At 37.3% G+C, this 24,008-nt stretch overlaps 1 protein-coding gene across 3 annotated transcripts; it reads right to left on the bottom strand.

Annotated features, from left to right (window-relative positions):
- Positions 1–1,157: 1,157 nt before the first annotated feature.
- tsen54 (TSEN54 tRNA splicing endonuclease subunit) lies at positions 1,158–23,781 on the bottom strand. Of its 3 annotated transcripts, none has more exons than XM_056454374.1 (11): positions 23,707–23,781; positions 20,502–20,660; positions 17,888–17,951; positions 15,431–15,514; positions 12,751–12,849; positions 11,975–12,027; positions 11,737–11,856; positions 8,836–9,386; positions 7,230–7,290; positions 4,048–4,161; positions 1,158–2,123 (listed from the first exon to the last, which is right to left on the bottom strand). In XM_056454374.1, the coding sequence occupies exons 1-11, from the start codon at positions 23,769–23,771 to the stop codon at positions 1,976–1,978; spliced, it is 1,518 nt and encodes a 505-aa protein (XP_056310349.1). In that variant the 5' UTR covers positions 23,772–23,781; the 3' UTR covers positions 1,158–1,975. The 3 variants fall into 3 exon arrangements, with proteins under 3 accessions (XP_056310349.1, XP_056310350.1, XP_056310351.1); XM_056454375.1 differs by having other exon boundaries at positions 11,737–11,841; XM_056454376.1 differs by lacking the exon at positions 23,707–23,781 and having other exon boundaries at positions 17,857–17,951; positions 20,502–20,537.
- Between the last annotated feature and the right edge of the window lie 227 nt (positions 23,782–24,008).

Genomic DNA, 24,008 nt, shown 5'->3' with positions numbered 1-24,008 from the left:
CTTACTTTATTAAACCAGTCTGCATGTGTGTGTGTGTGTGTGTGTGTGTGTGTGTCTATATTTACGCTCCTGTTAAATTTTAATTCTTATTTTTTCCCCCAGTTTCTGTTTTCAACACATTTCTAAACATCATAGTTTTAATAACTCACTTCTTTCGGTTTGTCCACATGTAACATCGGCAAAGCAAATAAAAAAAAAAAAAATAAAGCAATCAGGGCAAATTGGAGACATCTGGCTAAGAGCTGATATCTGTCAAGTTTGGTGAAGGAGAAATCATGGTTTGGGATTACATTCAGTATGCGGGCGTGCGAGAGATCTGCAGAGTGGATGATCAACATCAACAGCCTGAGGTATCAAGACATTTGTGCTGCCCATTACATTACAAACCACAGGAGAGGGCAAATTCTCCAGCAGGATAGCGCTCCTCATACTTCAGCCTCCACATCAAAGCTGCTGAAAGCAAAGAATGCTCCGAGATTGGCCAGCCCAGTCACCAGACATGAACATTATTGAGCATGTCTGGGGTAAGATGGAGGAGGCGTTGAAGATGAACACAAAGACTCTTGATGAACTCTGGGAGTCCTGCAAGAAGGCTTTCTTCACCATTCCAGATGACTTTATTAATCAGTGATTTGAGTCATGTCAGAGATGTATGGATGCAGTCCTCCAAGCTCATGATGGAGTCAGACACAATATTCATTCTGTTTCCACTGCAGCATGACCACATATTCTATACTGGACATTATTGAAGGTTCAGTGATGAGACTTTAGTCTAAGCAGAGTCAGACCTTACTGTCCTAATGAAATCATTAATAATCAAGACATGATCAGATTTTATTGTGCTCAAATAAGCGTAATCTAGAGGCCTTTGCCTTCCATAGAAGACACTTCTGATACCAAATAATCAACTAGAAGTCAAGTTATTATCTGTAGTTCCTAAAACGACAAGATAGGCAACAATACTTTATCAGGTGGTGTATATTATAATAAATATTAAATATAATAAACATTACAATGGATATCATATTAAAATACGAGTTTTGACAAAATGCACACATTTTAAAGAGGATGAATGGAGTAAATAAAGAGTTTTATGAAACGACACTTCACAAACAAGACAAACTCACCAGATGTACACAGTTACTGAAAAACACACCCCAGATGAAAACAACTGCTTTATTGAGTGTTTCCTGAAACTAATAATCAACTGACCATTTTAAATGTGTATGTGTGTGCTGTAAATATCGATAAACTGAAGCGCATTAACCATCATCACCATGCATCTAATAAAAAGACTCTCTGGAAGCTGGATAACCAGCTAAACGAAATGAATTCCAGCAGCTGAAACGGTCCTGAAGACACTAGACATCCCTGACGCTGGTGTTGATTGTTTTGGTATAACTTGAAGATGATAGAAATCAAATTACAGGAGGATTTCACCCAAAAACAAATTCAATTCGGACAATTCTGTCATTGCTTATTGGCACTGAATCCAATGGGATGTTGAAGACGTTTTGATAAATGTTGGAAATCAAACATTTTTTGTTCCCACTGACTTCAATTGACCAAGAACGCTTTTCTTACTCAGAGCTTTAGTCTCGTTTCCAGTCCAAATACCTCAAAACTGAAGCATTTTCAAGACAAGTACAAAGTATTGTCTTATTTTCAGAAGTTATATAGGGTAAGTAAAATAATCTTATGTCAAAAGTGAAAACTAGTTTATCATACTCACCCCTCTGGCAGATTATTTTGCTTGTTTTATGGAAAAACTCACTTCATTTACACTCATTATTTCTGAAAACAAGACAATATTTTGTACTTGTCTAAAAAAAATGCTTCATGATTTAAGACTTTAATAATTCGCAATGCAATAGGAGTCAGTAGACGATGACAGAGCTGTTATTTTTGGGTGAACTATCCCTCCGTAATCCCCCTGAGATGCACAGACGTTGTGTTCAGTTCAGTAAATCCTGCTTTAATACACATCGGTTGGAAGTTTAAAGTCTTTGAAGCAGTAAAAGGAGATGTCACCGTGATCCACCACTGCAAACGTCACCGGGACGTCCAGGCTCTGGAAGGACAGCTGCTTCACTGCATGCAGATCCGGCACAGGACCTGCAAAACTGACAAAAACACAGTGCATCAGTACAGATTACACAGTATGATGTGCAGTGAAACGCGTACACAACCACTCCTGAGCTTAAAATAACAATAACATGGTTAGCACTGTCGCCTCACACTGGTTTGAGTCCCGGCGGGGTCAGCTGTGATTTCTGAGTTTGCATGTTCTGCCCGTGTTGGCGTGAGTTTCCTCCGGGTGCTCCGGTTTCCCCCACAGTCCAAACACATGCGCTATAGGAGAGTTGAATAAGCGAAATTGTCCGTATTGTATGAGTGTGAGTGAATGTGAGAGTGTATGGGCATCCACTTTGTAAAACATATGCTGGAATAGTTGTCGGTTCATTCCGTTGTGGTGACTCCTGATAAATAAGGGACTGATTAATTAACCGATTTGTTAAAATTTATACTAAATAAAAATAAATAATTAAACAAAGCACTCCATATTAAACAGTACTGAACTTGTACACGCACACACACACAATTTAAATAGGGATAAAAATAAATAGGGCTGCACGGTGGCGCAGTGGGTAGCACTGTTCTCCCTGCAGTTTGCATGTTCTCCCTGCATTGGTGTTAGTTTCCTCCAGGTGCTCCGGTTTCCCCCACAGTCCAAACACATGTGCTATAGGTGAATTGGGAAGGCTAAATTGTCCGTAGTGTATGAGTGTGAATGAGTGTGTGTGGATGTTTCCCAGAGATGGGTTGCGGCATGAAGGGCATCCGCTGTCTAAAACAAATGGTGGATAAGTTGGCGGTTCATTCTGCTGTGGCGACCCCAGATTAATAAAGAGACTAAGCCGACAAGTAAATGAATGAATGAGATAAATGAATAAAACAGTCAATGGAAAATAGTACTGCACGTGTACACACACACACACACATACTCACACAGAAAATGTGCTAAATTAATACTGGATAAAAATAAATAAACAAACATACTTATTTACATACTTATTAACAACCATATTTTCAGTACTGTCTGTCTGTCTGTGTGTCTGTGTGTGTGTACAAGTTCAGTAAGTATGAGTCTGTGTTTAGTATTGAACTTGTACACACACACACACACACACACACACGCACACACACACACACACACACACACACACACACACACACACTAAAAAATAAATAAATAAATATTAATATTCATGTAAAATAGTACTGAACTAGCGTGCACACACAAACACACACACAAATAAATAAATAAATATTAATATTCATGTAAAATAGTACTGAACTAGCATGCGCACACACACACACACACACAGACTAAAAAAAAAATATATATATATTAATATCCATGTAAAATAGTACTAAACTAGCGTGCGCACACACACACACACACGCACACACACACACTAAAAAATAAATAAATAAATATTAATATTCATGTAAAATAGTACTGAACTAGCATGCGCACACACACACACACACACACACACACTACTGAAAATATGCTAAATTAATACTGGATAAAATAAATAAATAAACACAACCCTCCATATATTAACACACACACACACACACACACACACACACACACACACACGCACACACACGCACACACGCACACACACACACAATTAAGGCAAAATTAAGGCCTTCATTGAGAAGCAATGCAAAACTTAAACTCCTTATAGTCCTTTTTATAATGATATTTGACACTGACAGTTTAAACTGATTTAAAATAAACCCCTGCTAGATTTACAGATGTTTTTATATTAAACATTACAATATATGCAATTATCACCGCTAAATTCTGTAAAAACCTAAACTAATCATGCAGAATGAATCAGCAAGTCAGTAAAGATCCATCGACTGTATGAATACAGCAAAGCGTAAAAGACACCAGTCATTGTGTGCAAGCATAAAGCATGTAATCAACCACTGGAGTCATTAGGGTGTATTGTGTGTGTGTGTGTTTACCTGCAGACACACATGCGGGTGTAAGGCTTTCCGGGGTGGCTCTTTTTAAACTCCGTCACCGTGTCTGGTTGGTAAACATCGAAACTAATCTTCCACTGGTCTGACGGGGACAATCTGAGGAAACAGAGTTTAATTATGATCTCAAACGCAAACTGAGAACAGTCAAAGCTACCAGTTTCACGACGTCACTGTGGTGCGAGTTTCCATAAAACACACAGACAATAGCTTTTAAAAGATTTAAACATAAAAAAGACGCGTTTTTTTATGTTTGAAGGCTAATATTAGCTATATACACCAAAATATTTTGTGTACCAGGCTGTAAACATCTTTTCTGCTGTAAGTTGGGCATATTAACATTGGAGTCAATGTAAATATGCACTGTTTTGGAGCCAGCCCCCAGAGGCCAGTCGATGAACTGCAGTTTCAGTCACTTCTGTATTAGTTTCAAGAGGGAGAGCGAGAGGTTGCCATCGTTCTTTCTTTCAATTCCCTTCTATCTTTCCTCATATTTTCTTTCTTTTCTTCTCTTTCCTTCTTTTCTTCTTTCTTTCCTTCATTCCTTATGTCCACCTTTCTTTCATTTCCCTGTTTTCTTGCATTTTAACATTGGAGTCAGTGTAAATTTGCTCTGTTTTGGAGCCAGCCCCCAGTGGCCAGTCGATGAACTGCAGTTTCAGTCACTTCTGTATTAGTTTCAAGAGGGAGAGCAAGAGGTTGCCATCGTTCTTTCTTTCAATTCCCTTCTTTCTTTCCTCAAATTTTCTTTCTTTTCTTCTTTCTTTCCTTCATTCCTTATGTCCATCTTTCTTTCATTTCCCTGCTTTCTTGCATTTTAACATTGGAGTCAGTGTAAATTTGCTCTGTTTAGGAGCCAGCTGATGAATTGCAGTTTAAGTTACGTCCAAATTAGTTTCAAGAGGGAGAGCGAGAGGTTGCCATTGTTCTTTTCTTCTTTTCTCTTTCACTTCCCTGCTTTCTTGCATTTTAACATTAGAGTCAATGTAAATTTGCTCTGTTTTGTAGCCTTTCTTTCAGTGGACTTTTTTTAGTTTCAAGAGGGAGAGCAGGAAGTTGCCATCATTCTTTGTCTCTTTCAAATCTTTTTCATTTCTTTTCTTATCTTTCTTTTCCTCTTTCCATCATTCTTTCTTTCCTTTCCCTTCTTTCTTTCTTGTTCTTTCATTTCCCCTTTCTTTCTTGCATTTTAACATTGGAGTCAATGGAAATTTGCCGTTTCCAAGCCAGCCCCCAGTGGCCAGCTGAGGAATTGCAGTTTACGTTACTTCCATATTAATTTCAAGAGGGAGAGCAAGAGGTTGCTATCGTTCTTGCTTTCAATTCCCTTCTTTCTTTCCTCATATTTTCTTTCTTTCCTTCATTCCTTCTTTCTTTCCTTCATTCCTTATGTCCATCTTTCTTTCATTTGCCTGCTTTCTTGCATTTTAACATTGGGGTCAGTGTAAATTTGCTCTGTTTTGGAGCCAGCCCCCAGTGGCCAGTCGATGAACTGCAGTTTAAGTTACTTCCAAATTAGTTTCAAGAGGGAGAGCGAGAGGTTGCCATTGTTCTTTTCTTCTTTTCTCTTTCATTTCCCTGCTTTCTTGCATTTTAACATTGGAGTCAGTGTAAATTTGCTCTGTTTTGTGGCCTTTCTTTCAGTGGACTTTCTTTAGTTTCAAGAGGGAGAACAGGAGGTTGCCATCGTTCTTTGTCTCTTTCAAATCTTTTTCATTTCCCTTCTTTCTTTTCTTATCTTTCTGTTTTTCTTTCCATCATTCTTTCTTTCCTTTCCCTTCTTTCATTTCCCCTTTCTTTCTTGCATTTTAACATTGGAGTCAATGTAAATATGCACAGTTTGAGCCAGCCCCCAGTGGCCAGCTGAATTGAAGTTACTTCCAAATTAGTTTCAAGAGGGAGAGCGAGAGGTTGCCATCATTCTTTCTTTCAATTCCCTTCTTTCTTTCCTCATATTTTCTTTCTTTTCTTCTTTCCTTCTTTCTTTCTTTCCTTCATTCCTTCTTTCTTTCCTTCATTCCTTATGTCCATCTTTCTTTCATTTGCCTGCTTTCTTGCATTTTAACATTGGAGCCAGTGTAAATTTGCTCTGTTTTGGAGCCAGCCCCCAGTGGCCAGCTGATGAATTGCAGTTTAAGTTACGTCCAAATTAGTTTTAAGAGGGAGAGCGAGAGGTTGCCATTGTTCTTTTCTTCTTTTCTCTTTCATTTTTCCTGCTTTCTTGCATTTTATCATTGGAGTCAATGTACATTTGCTCCGTTTTGTAGCCTTTCTTTCAGTGGTCAGCTGATTAATTGTTTTAGTAACTTCCATTTTAGTTTCAAGAGGGAGAGCAAGAGGTTGCCATCGTTCATTCTTTCTTTCAAATCTGTTTCATTTCCCTTCTTTTTTTCCTTTCCCCTCTTTCTTTCTTTCATTTCCGTTTTCTAGCATTTTAACGTTGGAGTCTATTTAAATTTGTGGTGTTTTGGAGCCAGCCCCCAGTGGCCAGTTGATGAATTGCAGTTACTTACCTTATGTTACTTCTGTATTAGTTTTAAGAGCAGGAGATTGCCATCGTTCTTCTTTCCTTCAATTCTCTTTCATTCTTTCATTTCATTCTTTTTTCCCTATCTTTCATTCGGGATTCCTTCTTTCTTTAAATTGTTCTTTCTTTCCCTTCTTTCTTTTCTTTCATTTCTCTACTTTCTTGCATTTTAACATTGGAGTCAATGTAAATATGCACAGTTTGAGCCAGCCCCCAGTGGCCAGCTGATGAATTGCAGTTTCAGTTAATTCCGTATTAGTTTCAAGAAGGAGAGCGGGAGGTTGCAATCGTTCTTTCTTTCCTTCTAATTCCTTCATTCCTTCTTTCTTTCCTTCATTCCTTATGTCCATCGTTCTTTCTTTCCTTTCCCTTCTTTCTTTTTCTTTCATTCCCCTACTTTCGTGCATTTTACATTGGAGTCAATGTAAATAAGCACAGTTTTGGAGCTCGCCCCCAGTGGCCAGTTTAAGAATTGCAGTATTAGTTTTGGAAGGTTCTTGATATACACATAGATTTTGTTTGTCTCATCATTGTTTCATTTTCGTTAAAGGAATCAACACGAAACCTCTTTATTTGACATTAAATGCTCAGATATGAAAAGATAGTAAAAGGAGAGCAAAATGTGAGAGTGTGTGAACACCTGGAAAGACCCTCGGAGAAAGCTGAAGACTTGATGATGCTGATCTGGTCCAGCAGTTCACCTACATCACACAAAATATAACAAGAGGAAGGTCACACACGTATTTTCCACAAACAAAAACTCTTCAGAGCATATTTTTTGCAGTGCAGGTGACGGTAAGGTCAGCCTACAGTCAGCCTTTAGTGGATTCATAGTGTTGTTTTCTGTCAGGTGCATTAACAAGGCTGAGTGAGCGCCATTCCTTCTTTCTTTAAATTGTTCTTTCTTTCCTTTCCCTTCTTTCTCTTTCATTCAGTCCTTCTTTCTTTTTCTTCCCATCATTCTATCCTTTTCATTCTTTCGTTCGTTTCCTTCCCTCTCTTTTCTTCATTCTTTCCTTCTTTCTATCATCCTCTTTCTTTATTTTTTTCTCTTACCTTCAGGCCTTTTTTCCCATCTTTCTTTCTTTCTTTCTTTCTTTCTTTCTTTCTTTCTTTCTTTCTCTCTTTCCTTTGCCATATTTCGTTCTTTTGTTTTCTTTCCTTCTCTTTTCTTCATTCTTTCTTTCTATCATTCTCTTTCTTTATTTCTTTCTCTTACCTTCAGGTCTTTTCTCTTTCTTCTTTTTGTTTTATTTCATCATTCTTTCTTAATTGTTCTCTTTCCTTTGCCATCTTTCTTTCTTTCTTTTTATCTTTCAGTCCTTATTTTTTCCTTCTTTCTTTCTTGTTCTCTTTCCTTTGCCATCTTTCTTTCTTTTTATCCATCAGTCTTTATTTCTTCCTTTTCAATTGTTTTTTACTTTCCCTTCTTTCTTTCTTTCTTTCTTTCTTTCTTTCTTTCTTTCTTTCTTTCTTTCTTTCTTTCTTTCTCTATTACTTCTTTCCTTATTCTTTTTTTCTTTTCCTCACTTTTCTTCATTCCTTCGCTCTTTCCATCATTCTTTGTTTCTTTTTCCTTTATTTCTTCTTTCTTTCCTTCCCTCATTCCTTCCTTTTTTGTCTTTCATTCAGTCCTTCTTTCTTTTTCTTTCAATCTGTTTCTTTTTACTTTCTTTCCTATTCTTCTTACTTTGCTTTTTTCCTTATCTTTCTTTCCCTCTTTCCTCCATTCCCTATTTTTCCCTCTTTTATTCATTCCTTCTTTCCTTTTTTTCTTGCTTTCTCTTCCCTTCACCCCTTCTTTCATTCCTTTTTTGTTTTTCTTTCCATTGTTCATTCCTTTCCCTCTTTCTTTTACTTATTTCCTTATCTTTCTTTCCCTCTATTTTTTTCATTCTTTCTTTACTTATCTTTCCATCTTTTTTCTTTCCATCATTCTTTTCACTCGTTCTTTCTTTCTTGTACTTCTTTCCTTATCTTTCTTTTTTGTTCCTTTTCTTTCCAACAAGCTTTCCTTTCCCCCTTTCTTTATTTTACTTCTTTCTTTTTTCTTTTTCTTTCGTTCCCTCTTTTTTCTTCTTCTTTCGTTCCCTCTCTTTTCTTCATTCATTTTTCTTTTTCTTTATTGCCTTTTTCTTTCCCTCTCTCCTTTATGCTCTCTGTCTCTCCAGTCTTTACTCAGTCACCATTAAATCCTCTCCCAGTAAACTTCACTATAGAGTCATCTGGTATAAAGTATGTCTTACGGTGTGATGTGCACTGTCCGGGCTGTGTGAGCGGTGTCTCGTCTCTCTCCCACAGATGTTCAGGTCTGTGTTTTCTCCTCCGCCTCCTCCGTTCCTCCATCAGCTCTGAATATTCTGCCCAGTTTCTACAGCGCCGCACGTCCCGGTCACTGTTAATATCCCTGCGGTATCGGTCCCGATCCCTCTGGCGCTCCCTGTCCCGCCGCGACAGCTTCTCCTGCTTCATGTTGAGTCTGCCCAGCCAGCGGGACACGTCACATTCACCAACATCAACATTTTCAGGCAGCAGGCTGTGGTCTGGAGACACCAAACACTCAGATCTCCTGCGGGAGCCCAGATCTGGGAAACTGATGGTGCTGAAGTCCCAACGGGGAGCTGCAGTTTGAGTTTTGGGGTGTTTTTGCAGGACATCCTCCTCCATCCACCATGTCCTGTCAGGGGCGTCAGCTGACTGTACTGGCTTCTTCAGAGGCGCTGGTAATTTACTGGTCTCCGCTAGCTCACTGTGAGCTTCAGATGTCATCTCTTCTGTTGTTATGCTGTGTTTGTCACTGAGAACAAAAGGTGAGAATTTGGATTTAGAAATACTTTAGTCACCATTACATCAAAATTGGCCACTCATTTTTTTAACCCATGCTCAATGGAATTACTGGCCTCAGCCTACATTTTGTAAAATACGTTACTTAGGGTACGTTTTGTTGAATGTTTCAGATGGCAAATCCACTAGAGGGTGCTCTCGACATCATTGCAAATCTGAAATACGTTACTTAGGAAACATTTAATGCATGTTTCAGGTGACATCCACTAGTGGGCGCTGTAGACATATTTGAAATCTGAAATATGTTACTTTGGCTTTGTTTTGTTGCATGTTTCAGAAGACAAATCCACTAGAGGGCGCTGTCTACATTTTTGTAAATCTAACATTTCAGCAATGAACGTTCTGTTGACATTTTTGCAAATCTCGAGAAACATTTTGCAACATGTTTCAGATGACATCCACTAGAGGGCGCCGTCTACATTTTGCGACTATCAAATGAGTTATTTAGGGTACGTTTTGTTGCATGCTTTAGATAACAAATACACCAGAAGGCACTGTCTACATTTTTGCGAAACTGAAAAGCATGACTTTGGATATGTTTCACGCACGTTTCAAATAAGAAATCCACTAGTGGGCACTGTCTACATTTTTTGAGTATCTCAAATGTGTCACTTTAGTCACTTTTTTTTTACATTTAGCAAATCTGAAATATGTTACTTTGGCTGTTTTGTTGCACGTTTCAGAAGACAAATCCACTAGAGGGCGCTGGCAACATTTTTGCGAATCTGAAGTGTGTTACTTTGGATATGTTTTGTTGCATGTTTCAGAAGACAAATCCATTGGAGGGCGCTGTTGACATTTTTGCAAATCTGAAATGCATCACCTAGGGGACGCTTTGTTGCACGTTTCAGATGACAAATACACTAGAGGGCGCTGTTGACATTGCTGCAAATCAGGGATGTGTTACCTTGGATATGTTTTGTTGCACATTTAGATAAATCCACTAGAGGGTGCTGTCTACATTTTTGTGAATCTGAAGTGTGTTACTTTGGGTACGTTTTGTTGCACGTTTCAGAACACAAATCCACTAGAGGGCGCTGGCAACATTTTTGCAAATCTGAAATTAGTTATTTAGGGAACTTTTTGTTGCACGTTTCAGATGACAAATACACTAGAGGGCGCTGTTGACATTGCTGCGAATCAGGAATGCGTTACCTTGGATATGTTTTGTTGCACATTTAGATAAATCCACTAGAGGGTGCTGTCTACATTTTTGCTAATTTAAAATGTTACTTTGGCTGTGTTTTGTTGCATGTTTCAGAAGACAAATCCACTAGAGGGCACTGTCAACATTTTTGCAAACCTGAAATATGTTACTTTAGATACATTTTCTTGCACGTTTCAGATGACAAATCCACTAGAGGGCACTGTCAACATTTCTGCGAACCTGAAATATGTTACTTTAGATACATTTTCTTGCACGTTTCAGATGGCAAATCCACTAGAGGGTGCTGTCAATATTTTTGCAAATCAGGAATGTGTTACCTTGGATATGTTTTGTTGCACATTTAGATAAATCCACTAGAGGGTGCTGTCTACATTTTTGCGAATTTGAAGTGTGTTACTTTGGGTACGTTTTGTTGCACGTTTCAGAAGACAAATCCACTAGAGGGAGCTATCAACATTTTTGCAAAACCGAAATACGGTACTTGGGGTACATTTTGTTGCACGTTTCAGATGACAAATACACTAGAGGGTGCTGTTGACATTGCTGCATATCTGAAATTTGTTACTTTGGATCCATTATGTTGTACATTTCAGATGACAAATTCACTAGAGGGCACAGTCTACATTTTTGTGAATCTGAAGTGTGTTACTTTGGGTACGTTTTGTTGCACGTTTCAGACGACAAATACACTAGAGGGCGCTGTTGACATTGCTGCGAATCAGGTTAATGTGTTACCTTGGATATGTTTTGTTGCACATTTAGATAAATCCACTAGAGGGTGCTGTCTACATTTTTGCTAATTCGAAATGTTACTTTGGCTGTGTTTTGTAGCATGTTTCAGAACACAAATCCACTAGATGGCGTTGGCAACATTTTTGGAAATCTGAAACGCGTTACGTTCTGTTGCAGTTTTCAGATGACAAATCCACTAGAGGGCTGTTTGGACCCCTGCAGAGGGTGCAGACCGCTAGTAATATACTGGTCTCTGCTAGCTCATCACTGTGGGCAACACTTAAGATATATGTAAAAAAAAAAAATTAAGCTTCTTATAATTTTGACTGCAACTGTATGTACGGCTAATAAACTGATAATAATAATAATAATAATAATAATAATAATAATAATATGACTGTACCTTGACACAGGACTTTGAGAGCGTTTCCTCTTCAGCTGTTTCTTCTGTTTGTCCATTGATGATGATGGCAGATTCAGCTGTCTCTCATATGTGGATGAGACTGAACTGTGTGAAAGATGACTTTAATTGAGAACCATACACAAACATTAGATAATAGTTTCAAAAAGAAATCTTTACTAATTAAACACAACATCATAAAAGTTCATACAAGCAAATGAGAGTATCACATGATCGTTACCTGGGATCAAATCTGTTCACAACATACCCAAGCCTCTTCAAATGTCCAAAAACCTAAATTAAAGGAAGACAAAGTACACTTGTGAAGGTTTAAAGGTGCAGTTTCACTATGTTTTGTTCTTATTTAGACTCATCTGGGTACATTAAATCATTCTGATTCTGTCTAAAATTAGACAGAAAACATTGTTCAGAGTCAAAATAGTTTAGGAATTATTTAATTAAATTAAACGCAAAGCTGACATAGATTAAAAACAGCTGATGCAGTATACACTAACCTGCGCATTATTCGAACACAAGATGGCGCCAAACAGTCAAAAACCCAAAGCTGATAGAAACAGCTGATGGAGTATACACTAACCTGTGCATTATTCGGACACAAGATGGCGCCAAAAAGTCAAAAAACCAAAGCATGACAGACAAACTGATACATATGACTGTGGATGTTAGTATATGGATGTGACCGTATTCACTGACAGTCAAGATTATTCTCGATTTCTAGATGAGCCGGTGTTATTTAAAGGTTGTTATCTGGGAATAACATACCTTAGAATGTCATGACTGACCAATTAGAATCGAGTATTCCAGACAGCCATGTAATAATGCAGAATAAACCCCTTCAGTCTTACACAACAGCTGTTTTAATCATATTATTATTCTTATTACTTAATAACCGCCTGGATGTACTTTATCCCTTACATCCGCTATTTTAATGGTAATATATACTGCGTGCACCTTTTAGAAGAGTTTTCTATTATTCAGGCAACATCTGAAACAAACCTGGTACTGATGAAGAGTCACGGTGTCAGAGGACAGAAACCGCTCATATCCGTCCTGAATGGACAGAGGAAGGTCCCTGTAAAACACCTGCACGTTGCCCTGAATCAGGAAGAAAATGTAATTAAAGTTTCCATGTTAAAAATTAAGCACTAAGACCCCGAGTGGGCGGCACAGTGGCTCAGTGGATAGCACTGTCATCCAAAGGGCCAAGAAGGTTGCTGGTTCGAATCCCGGCTAAGTCAGTTGGCGTTTCTGTGTGAAGTTTGCATGTTCTCACCGTGTTGCCGTGGGTTTCCTCCGGGTGCTCCGGTTTCCCCCACAGTCCAAACACATGCGCTATAGGGGAATTGATTAACTAAATTGGCTGTAGTGTATGAGTGTGTATGGGTGTTTCCCAGTACAGGGTTGCAGCTAGAAGGGCATTCGCTGTGTAAAACATATGCTGAAATACATGGTGGTTTATTCCGCTGTGGCGACCCCTGATAAATCAGAGACTAAGCCGAAGGAAAATGAATGAATGAATGAATGAATGAAGACCCCATGTTTCCACTCTAATGACCCATTCACATGGGGCATCAGCATCAACGCTTCTCATTCACTTTGAATGGGTGACATCAGGCGTTGTTGAACTGCATTGTGGTTTCGTTGTGCCGATACAGCGGCGTTGCTCGCTGCAGAAGTTACGATTTTCTCAATTTTTCAAGCACCAACGGAAGCGTCAGCCAATCAGATCGTTGTATGCAAATTCACCAGCTCAGACAGTAGCCGATTGCTGACTAATTTCATTGGCGGACGCTGCTATGTGGATTGCGTCAGCCCCAACTTCAGACACGCAATGCGTCCGGCCGTAGTTTCTGAATCTCCTAAAATGTCCGGGATTCAGCTTTTACTTTCGCTTTCTAAAGTTGCTGCTATTAGAATGCATTTTTGCATAACCATCTCGCAGCTGACTGAGAAACATTAAATGATTAATTATTTAATAAACGACATCTATATTGGCTGCAAAATATTTGTACACTATAAGAAATGGCTTATCAACTACTTTTAGCTTTTACCTGTCAGTGAGTGCATATGGCTTCTAAATAGTCTAAAAGTAAGAGAAACAGTGGATTTCTTTTATTTCAACAGCCTTTTTTAAATAACGTTAACTTATTGAAAAGAAAAAGTGTATAACTGTATCATAATAAATACAAATATCGTTAAAAATCACGTTATTTATTTAGTTGTCGCATGTTGTTGACCATTTATGTGCTGTGGGTAAATAGTGTGTTTCAATCCGGCTACCACCGCAAGTATATTTCAAATCTGTGGGAAGCACTGACATTAATATAACATTGATTAATACATTAAATAATGACTCAGTTACACAAATCTAAGACTGTATGTACATTACTAAATACCATTTGCAGATGCATAGTTAAAACTGAAAAAAAAAAAGTGTCAAAAACAGTAATTAACTCGAAACCTAATTAACTACATTTGAAACATTTTGCCACCTAATATAGGATAAAGTAAAAACAAATTACAGTAATAGAAAAATTGAACGTGAATTTTAAAATGTCAATCAACATTCCAGAAATCAAATGAGAATGACTAGATATGGATATTGGTTCTTAAAGAGGAAACTCACAATACAATGGGATTTTGCAGCAGATAGCAACTCTTTTACAACCCAGCACTGAAACTCCTGGACTATGCTAACGGTCTAATCCGATTCAATGATTTATGCTAAGCTAAGCTAAAAGTGCTTCTGGCAGACCTGGAGATTGGCTGAATGGATTCAACAATGGCAAAACTCAACTGTTTACAGGATTTCTGCAGGTTTCATTGAGTTACTTCTAAGACATGTTTAAGATCATTATGAATGAAATTTTAGACTCGTAAAGGATTAAAGGATAAGGAATTTTTCAAATGGCCTTGATAGAAAATATTTTTATTTGTCTTTTAAAAATTATTAGAATTTAATACATTAAATAAGACAATAATACAGTAATATTTTAGATTTTATTTCTCAGCAAAATAGTCCAAATATTGTGTAAAAACAAGCAACCTTTACTTTTGCTTGTTTTCTAAGCATATAAAAAATGAACAAATGTTTTAAAAACTATAATAAACTAAATCTATGCACAACAATCTGTCCAGGTCGGTGTCCTCATCAGTAAATACATGAAGAACTTTTAAACAAATGTTAGTGTAAGCAAAATAATTAAACCATTATGATAAATAGCTAAAAACGACCCTTTTAAATAAGAAGTTTAAAGTTTTATTGAGATTGTTGTTGGTGATTGTATGGGTTTTGGCCAGATTGGGTAGCAATACATGAACAAAGGAAAACTAAGACCCGTTTAAAAAAAGAGTTAAGACCAACAACACAATATTTCAGTAAATTTAAGACTTTTTTTAAAGCCTAAAATTTGGATTTTGAGATTTAAGACATTTTAAGACCCCGCAGAAACCCTGTGTTTAACGTTTTTCCACATCACATGACTGTTTCAGATTCACTTCAATGTGTGATGTGTCTGAACAGTGACCATAAAGGGCTACAGAGATTGAGCCTTTTAGCAGCAGATACATTAACAATACAGTGGCCTCTGAACATAAAAATACGATGATATAAAAGGACTCAGTTATACTAATGACTGATGTGATATGAATATTAGGACTGAAAATAAACACTCACACATTCCATGAGGTAGAGAGCCTCTTCGGGTTGCAGATACTGCTTGCCTCTTTCTGAAAAGCCCATCGTCTGCCAAAACTTCCCCTGCAAAAAACAAACAGGGCAGAATTACTAAGAGCCGACTATGACACTGAGAGTGTGTGACACTGGTAAAATGAATGGTATTCCAGCATCACTTGGAGATTTTAATCTATGACAATAATTAAGCCATATTTTGCAGTGTGTGTTTTTCTGCATTGGCTGATTCAGTCGGTGTCAGCGAGTCACTGTCTTAATGATTGATTCACTGATTCAAATGATTCATTCAAAAAGGCTGATTCAATTCGAGATGAAGCAAGTGACTGTCTTTATAAAACGATCATTAATAATCAATATATCGACTTAACACATGGACATGACCTCAATCATTTTTTGGTAATACAATATACACTCGCCGGCCACTTTATTAGGTACACCTGTCCAACTGCTTGTTAAAGCAAATTTCTAATCAGCCAATCACATGGCAGCAACTCAATGCATTTAGCCATGTAGACAAGATCAAGACGATCTGCTGCAGTTCAAAGCGAGCATCAGAATGGGGAAGAAAGGGGATTTAAGAGACTTTAGACGTGGCAAGATATGCACAGAAAAAGCAGCGGAGCTTTTATTATGCCACAGTTCACCACTTCTGTTTCTTCAGCTTGTGATTATGTGGAGAAGCAGCAGCACTGCTTTAACAGACTCAAACATTTCTGTTATAAAGCTGCTCTGTGCGGTATAATAAAACACATGACATATTAAAGCCTCACTGATGCTTCCTAGAAAACCAAACCAGAAATCAAGGGTGTGTGACGTCATTAGAATAAACACACACACACACTCTGTTTCACTCTACTTAAAACTGCTAATTTCTCTGACTTTGAACATTTTTTAAAACATTTGGGATAATGCAAGTACAACCCCAAATCAGAAAAAGTCGGGACAGTCTGGAAAACGCAATTAACAAAAAGAAAGAAGCGATTTCTGAATTGGCTTAGCGCCGTCGACTACTCTGGGATAGACCATCACACAGTGGAAATGTGTACTGTGGTCAGATGAATCAGCATTTCAGGTATTTTTTGGGAGAAATGGACGTGTGTGCTCCAAACCAAAGAAGAAAAGGATCCTCCAGTTCAAAAGCCAGGGTCTGTCATGGTATGGGGTTGTGTCAGTGACCTTGGCAAGGTATCTTGCACTTCTGTGATGCTCCATTAATGCTGAAAATTACATAGAGGTTTTGGAGCACAATATGCTGCCTTCATTTCCAGGGACGCCCATGCATATTTCAACAAGACAATGCAAAACCACATTCTGCACACATTACAGAGTCCTGCTGCAGAGGAAGAGGATACAGGTGTTTGACTGGCCTGCCTGCAGTCCCGACCTGTCTCCAATAGAGAATGTGTGGTGCATTATGAAGCGCAAAATGCGACAATGAAGACTCCATACTGTTGCCCACCTTAAGACTTGTTTGCAGTAGGGATGGGACAAAATGACACCTGAAACACGTCATCACTTGGTGTCTTCAGTCCCTAAACGTCTTTTAAGTGTTGTGAAAAGGAATGGCAACATTACACAGTGGTAAACGCTTTACTGCTACAGCTGTTTATGTGTTGTAAGAACCAAAATTTTCAATCCATGTTTATTAAAACAATAAAAATCATGAGGAACACATTAAATAATGTTTCTTGTGTTTTCCGCAATGAAATAAAAGTCAAAGTAAATTTAGAAATCACTCCTTTTGTTTTTATTTGAGTATCCATACTGTCCCAACCTTTTCTGATTTAGGGTTGTACATAATTCTGCAAAATATATTAGTTTTTGGATATTTCAACCAACAGACCGTACATCCTGTGCCATTAAACTGTTAAACAAAACAAATGAATCACTTTCAAACCCTGATATTCAGAATTAAAACAGTACTTGAAAAACTGTTGACTGTGTGACGTTATTGAACAATATCATTCATTCATTCATTTTCCTTCGGCATAGTCCCTTCATTAATCAGGGGTCGCCACAGCGGAATGAACCGCCAACTATTCCAGCATACGTTTTACACAGCGGATGCCATTCCAGCTGCAACCCAGTACTGGGAAACACCCATACTCTCTCATTCACTCACACACACTCATACACTATGGACAATTTAGCTTACCCAATTCCCCTATAGCGCATGTGATTGGACTGTGGGGGAAACCGGAGCACCCAGAGGAAACCCACGCCAACATGAAGAATATTTTTTGCCTTCATAATTTAAATGAGTCATTCTTCTGATATTCTTCATCCTCGTCACACAGTCAATAGATTCAAGGTGTGATTTTGTTTGTCTTTTGACATGCTCATGCTCAATATCAGTGTGCACTTTGTTATTACAACAATTATGGTATTAAACAACAAATATGGCACACCCTCATGTAAACAGATGGACGTTAGACTCACGGCCGGTGATTGTAACTCCACCAATCTTTCTTCAGGACTCCACACCGCATTCACCAGATTCCCTCTGACGGACACAAAAGCAAACACAAAAACATCATGACATCTCTCCTTGTCTTATTAAAGGGGGTAGTTCACCCAAAAATTTTTATTCAATCCACATTAGTTGTGTTTAAATCCACCTATTTTTATGCAAATTTGTAATATTGCACAAAAATACTTAATGGAAACGTGAAGATGTGCATAAACTTTGCATGCAGACAACAGAGTAGTAGTGTTGTCAAAAGTATCGAGTTTGGAACTAATCGCTACTGGAATCGGTACTGGTGCAAATGTTTCAGCTCACTGGAAAATTCTGCGATTGAGGCAGCACTGCTGAACAAGTGAGCAGATTGAGACGCACCCTTTGATTTAGGTAAAGTCTAGATCGGATATGTGGCCGGCCGGAAGTGCGATATGCACATCAATTATAATAGCATTTTTTATGACACTGTATGACAATAATTAATATTTTACAGTACTATGACTGTTGGGTTTAGGGTTGGGGTGGGGATAGGCGCTAAAAAATACAATTTATAGGGTAATTTAATATATAGCATAAATAATACTCGGTACAGCTACTGTTTATACATTACTGTGACGGTTGGGTTTAGGGTTGGGGTGGGGGTAGACAAAAATACAATATAAAATATATATAAATAAATATATATATATATATATATATATATATATATATATATATATATATATATATATATAATAACTGGGAAACTTAATAAATAATATAAATAATTCTCATTAACTTCTGGCCGCATCCATATCCGATCTAGCAACAATCTTTAATTTTCTGTGTCTCTTTTTTGTGGCATATTTAAAGTTTCCGCACAAGAGCGCCCTCTGGCCTTCGGAAGAGATTTACTACTGTTCACAGAGCTGTGTTTCCCTGACAATTCAATTTCTGTAGCGCTTTTACAATGTAGATTGTGTCAAAGCAGCTTAACATGGAAGTCCAGATTTTTGAGTTGAAGTTCAGTTCAGTTTAATTTTTCACTGCTGAAAGTCCAAACACTGAATAGCAAATCCATCCATGCGCAGCTCCACAAGTCCCAAACCAAGCAAGCCAGTGGTGACAGTGGAGGAACAAACTTCACCAATTGACCAAAGTGAAGGGGAAAAAAAAGATAAGCAGCTTCAGCCGATTTGCGATTCTGATTTGATTTCAATTAATCGTGCTGCTCTGTGCGAGTGTGTCAAGGTCATTATAGTTAGCAAATACAAATAAACAAACGAAAACTAGAATTGAAAAAAAAAAAAATTTGCGTTAACAGAAATAAAAATAAAAACGAGAGTGTTTGGTTACTGCCGAGAATGTGCATGCATGACGCCTACTTTAGTGAACAGAACCTGCGTAGACTGTGAATAACAGGTAATGAAGTTGTAAATAACGTTCAGTTTGTTGCACAGAGCGATCGTTTGAGGGCCGCGCGGGAGGTTTGATATGCATGTGTGCGTTTTTTCCTCACAGTGACCGCAGCCAGGAGCCGCACTCGGAAGTGAAAGTGAAACCTGTGCGCAGTTAAATGATCATGTCGCATTTTAGAGTAATGATTACGGCAAGCATTTGATATGTTTTTTCTTTGTGCATGAAAATAAATATTTACTGTGTCAGTATAACAACCCTAGCCTATATATAATGGAAATATAATGGTCTAATAATGTTGTCACATGTCTTAATCATAATAAATCAACTTTATAATTATGAATAGCTTTATTCTGATGTCCTCATTTTACTGTGAATTAACAAACAGGACATATTGAAGTCTGTTCAAGTCCACCATAATGACTATACAAAATTAGCATTTTAAGCAACAGTAGAGCCACACACAGGCCTGATATTATTAGCGTTGTTTTACCACATGTTTGAGAATTAACAATAATAATAGGCTAATCATATTAAACTTTATTTTACATTTACAGAATCGTGAGAATATCGTGATCTTGATTTTAAGCAACAAAAATTGGGTCCACATTTTTGCCAGAATCGTGCAGCCCTAGTTTGAACTGGCTGAAATTATAATTGCTGACTACATATCTTTGATATGTTGAGCCCAAACATGGGAGGATTGTCACAAAAGATCTGGTTCGAACCGAACTTTCCATCATTACTGTGTATTGTGAAGCAGCTTTTCACACACATATTGTACGGTACTTAGGGCTGCTGTCTTGTGGGCTGTTGTATTTGAATTTGAGGATGGGTAGATGGAGGTGTTCATGTCTCCTCTGAATACAGGTTTCAAAGATGTATCTTTGGTTGAGTTTTTATGATACAATATTTATTCTGATGATTTTCAATCTTGCACATTACAAATATGCTAATTTACAAAAAACACTGAACATTAAAACTAATAAAAGCTAAACTAAAACTAAGCAACTTCAAAATATAGAAACTAATAAAAACTAGTAAATCTAATACCAATAAAAACTAATTAAAATGAACTGAAGTTGAAAACAAAACGTAATAAAAACTAAAACTAATGAAAAAACTATTATAACCTTGGTGTGTGTGTGTGTGTGTGTGTGTGTGTGTGTGTGTGTGTGTGTGTGTGTTTTAACTCACAGTCTCTCGACCCTCTCCTCGGCCAGCAGTGTCCAGTGCTCCTCCAGGCTGTGCTGCAGTCGTTGGCTCTGCTTCTCGGAGCCGCTGGGCAGGAACTCTTTCTGGCCGCGCACCGGGATCTTATGGCTGCGGGACCGAGCTTCAAACAGCTCTGATGGACTGCAGGCAAAGACACGACACAAATACAGTCAAATATTTAAAATCAATCAGTCAATAAATAAATAGGCCTGTCCCAATAATCAATATATGGACTTATCATACAACACATTGACATGACCTCAATCATTTCTGGTGATGTAATATATATAATCCCCCATACTTAAAAACCAGTTATAGCAGCTGATTGTGCAACATCTCTATCTCTCAGAGGTGTCAGTATAGGTAAAAAACACTGTGGTATTTACTATAAATTACTATAGTATATTCTCATGTGGGTGTCTGACAGCTGAAAATAGCTCAGGTAGCAGATATCGCAGCCTCTGTTAGTCTTTTACCTTGCACTTTAATGTTAACATTTATAATTATTTATTTAGTATATGCATTTGCACATTCTGACTCCAATGCCTCATTATTAAACTGTTAAAATGACTATAATTCAATGAAATATTCTTAAGAATGATATATGATGTGTTGTTCGGAGTAGTGTACTTGCATTGTGATCATATTATACTGTCATTTTAGAATTACTGTTTAATAAGTGACATAAAATGGTCCTAAAATGATAATAATTTCATTATCACAATATATTTTGGTGCAATAACAAAAAAAAAAAACAGATATGACAGACCTAGATTTAAGTCCTCAAGAGAAGAGCATATGTAGAGTGACTTAATACTGTTAGAGTGTCAGTGTGTTTTCTGCAGGTGGTTTGTCAAGCCCACTCACTTGTGTGAGGCACACTCAGAATTAATAATGGGTCAATCATTTAGAGGAACACTGTTATTATCACAGTACTTAACAACAATATTACATATTTATTCCAGTCTCAATCAGCCCTAGTAAACGATATTATCACGATATTGAACTTAGCTGCAAAAAAAAGTTACTCTAATGGGTATTATAAGCAATTTATTCATACACCATATCCTAACAACACACAACTCAACAAGACTCAAGTGCAAGCAATTTGGTTTTTCGTAATGATATTATGTTGTCATTCTGATGGCAAATAGTCTTAAAATGACAATAATAATATCATTTATCGCAGTATATTTTGGTGCAATATATTGTACAACAAAAAATAGATATCGTGACAGGTCTATAAATAAATAAATAAATCAATATATACACAACACACAATAATTTTATACTGACAACTAAAACAAATGTACAACCTTTTGGATTTTGCTTTATGTCTTATAATTAGGCATGGGATGACAACCGGTTTCAATGTTTTAGCATGGTTTGAAAAAGTTCGGTTTTAAAACCGCAAATAGTTTCTGTTATACCGTTCCTAAGGTATACGTAAAGCGTTTATGTTGTAAAGAAATCAGTGTTTTTTTAACTAATGATGCAAACAGAAGTCAATGATTTATGTGAATTATTTAGCCTGACATGTTTACTGTTCCAAAATATTCATTCATTCAATTTCTTTTCAACTTAGTCCCTTTATTAATCCGGGGTCGCCACAGCGGAATGAACCGCCAACTTATCCAGCATGTTTACGCAGCGGATGCCCTTCCAGCTGCATGTTCCAAAATATTATAAATGTGAATTGTAAGTTTTAAAAAAATATTGGTAACACTTTATTTTGATGGTCCATTCGAGTATTAGTAGACTGTTTGGTTAATATCTGTTGATACTGCTGCTAAACAGACATTTAACTGACTATAAGAATTTTGCAAGTACGTGTCATCTTACACTAACCCAACCTAACAGTCTACTATATTCTAATGAGAATTAGTTCCCATGTAGATGCAATGTAACTTAATTCAACAAACAGACCATCAAAATAAAGTGTGACCAAAACGTCAAATAAAATACTGTATAGTGTGTTCAATGGGGACAAATATGTTGTTGTGTTTTTACTAAGACATTTAAAAAGAACTTAATTTAGAGCTGTAATCACAATACCTTGATATTTTTTATCCAAGATTATTAGACCGTCACAAACTTATACCGGCCCATGCTTGGTTATAATCACACCAAAAATTATTCAGCACCAGACGTCATTTATTTATGTATACTGTAGAAGTCAGTGGTTACAGGATTTCAGCTTCCACTAAAAATATTCCACACACACACACACACACACGCACACGCACACACAATAAAAAAATATCTGCCAATGGGTCAAGCTAAATAATTTTGCTTTAGCTTTGAAATAAGACTATTTTGCTTACCCCACTGGTAGATTATTTAGCTTGTTTTAAGGACTCACTTGATTTTGACTCATTATTTCTGAAAACAAGACAATATGTTTCCCTTTCCTACTGAAAAAAACAGCTTAAACCAACCTAAGCTGGTTGGCTGGTTTTAGCTGGTTGACCAGCCTGGTTTTAGCCACTTCCAGGCTGGTTTCCAGCCTGGTCTTAGCTGGTCAGGCTGGAAAATTACCAGCTAAAACCAGCTTGATCAGCTTGGTTTAAGCTGGACATAGCTGGTTTTGGCTGGGCTCCCAGCCTGGAAGTGGCCCAAACCCCTCTAAAACAAGCCTGGTTGACCAGCCTAGGGTGGTTTAAGCTGTTTTTTTCAGTATGGTTGTCCATAAAATGCTTCTTGATTTAGGAAACGAGACAAAAACAAAGAGTAAGAAAAGCGTGCAGTACATGCTGTCACTGATGATAGAAGTGGGCAAATAGAGTATTAATAGCTAATACCGTTAATAGTAATGTAATAATTGTCATACTACGAGCTGTCTGAATTATTTTTGGTTGATTGTTGTAATTCATAGCTTACTGTACTACCTATCAAAGGGTATTTAATGTTTAAAACATAAACTAAACAACAAAAATTATACGGGAATAAAACCAAGTAGATCTCCTCAATAATATTCACGATCATAAATAAAAGTCTGCTTTCACTTGAGTCACGTGATGATGATGATGATGATGTGAAGATCCATGAGTTTTGTGGACTCACGGTGTTTCCTGTGCTATATGACTGACAGAAGATTAATATGACCGAATTACTGCTAATAAATCAAACAAATCAACAAACGAAGATCCCCTACGCTTTATCTCAATGAATAAATGGTGTCAGTTACCTGAGCAGCTCGTGATAAACACAATGTTTATTTCCTGTATCTGCTGAAGCGTCTGAGTCTGCCATGTTTACTGCCGCCCCGGTGTGCGTAACTTCCGGGTCCTACTGCGCAAAGATTCACTGTACACACTGGCAAAAATAACAACGAAGAATAAATGTATACTTTTTTATACTGTACTTAGAATATGTTATTCATAAACAATAATTTCTTAAGTCTTCCTCCTCTTGTGCTCATTTCTTAACTGAAAATAACTCACCGTACGTTTATCTAATCAAATGTTTTTGCAAGATATATGAAGACCT

Source organism: Danio aesculapii, chromosome 3 (assembly GCF_903798145.1).
Source record: "Danio aesculapii chromosome 3, fDanAes4.1, whole genome shotgun sequence".
NCBI lineage: Eukaryota > Metazoa > Chordata > Actinopteri > Cypriniformes > Danionidae > Danio > Danio aesculapii.
Note: the sequence above shows the minus strand (reverse complement) of the source record. Positions and strands in the feature narration are given on the sequence as shown.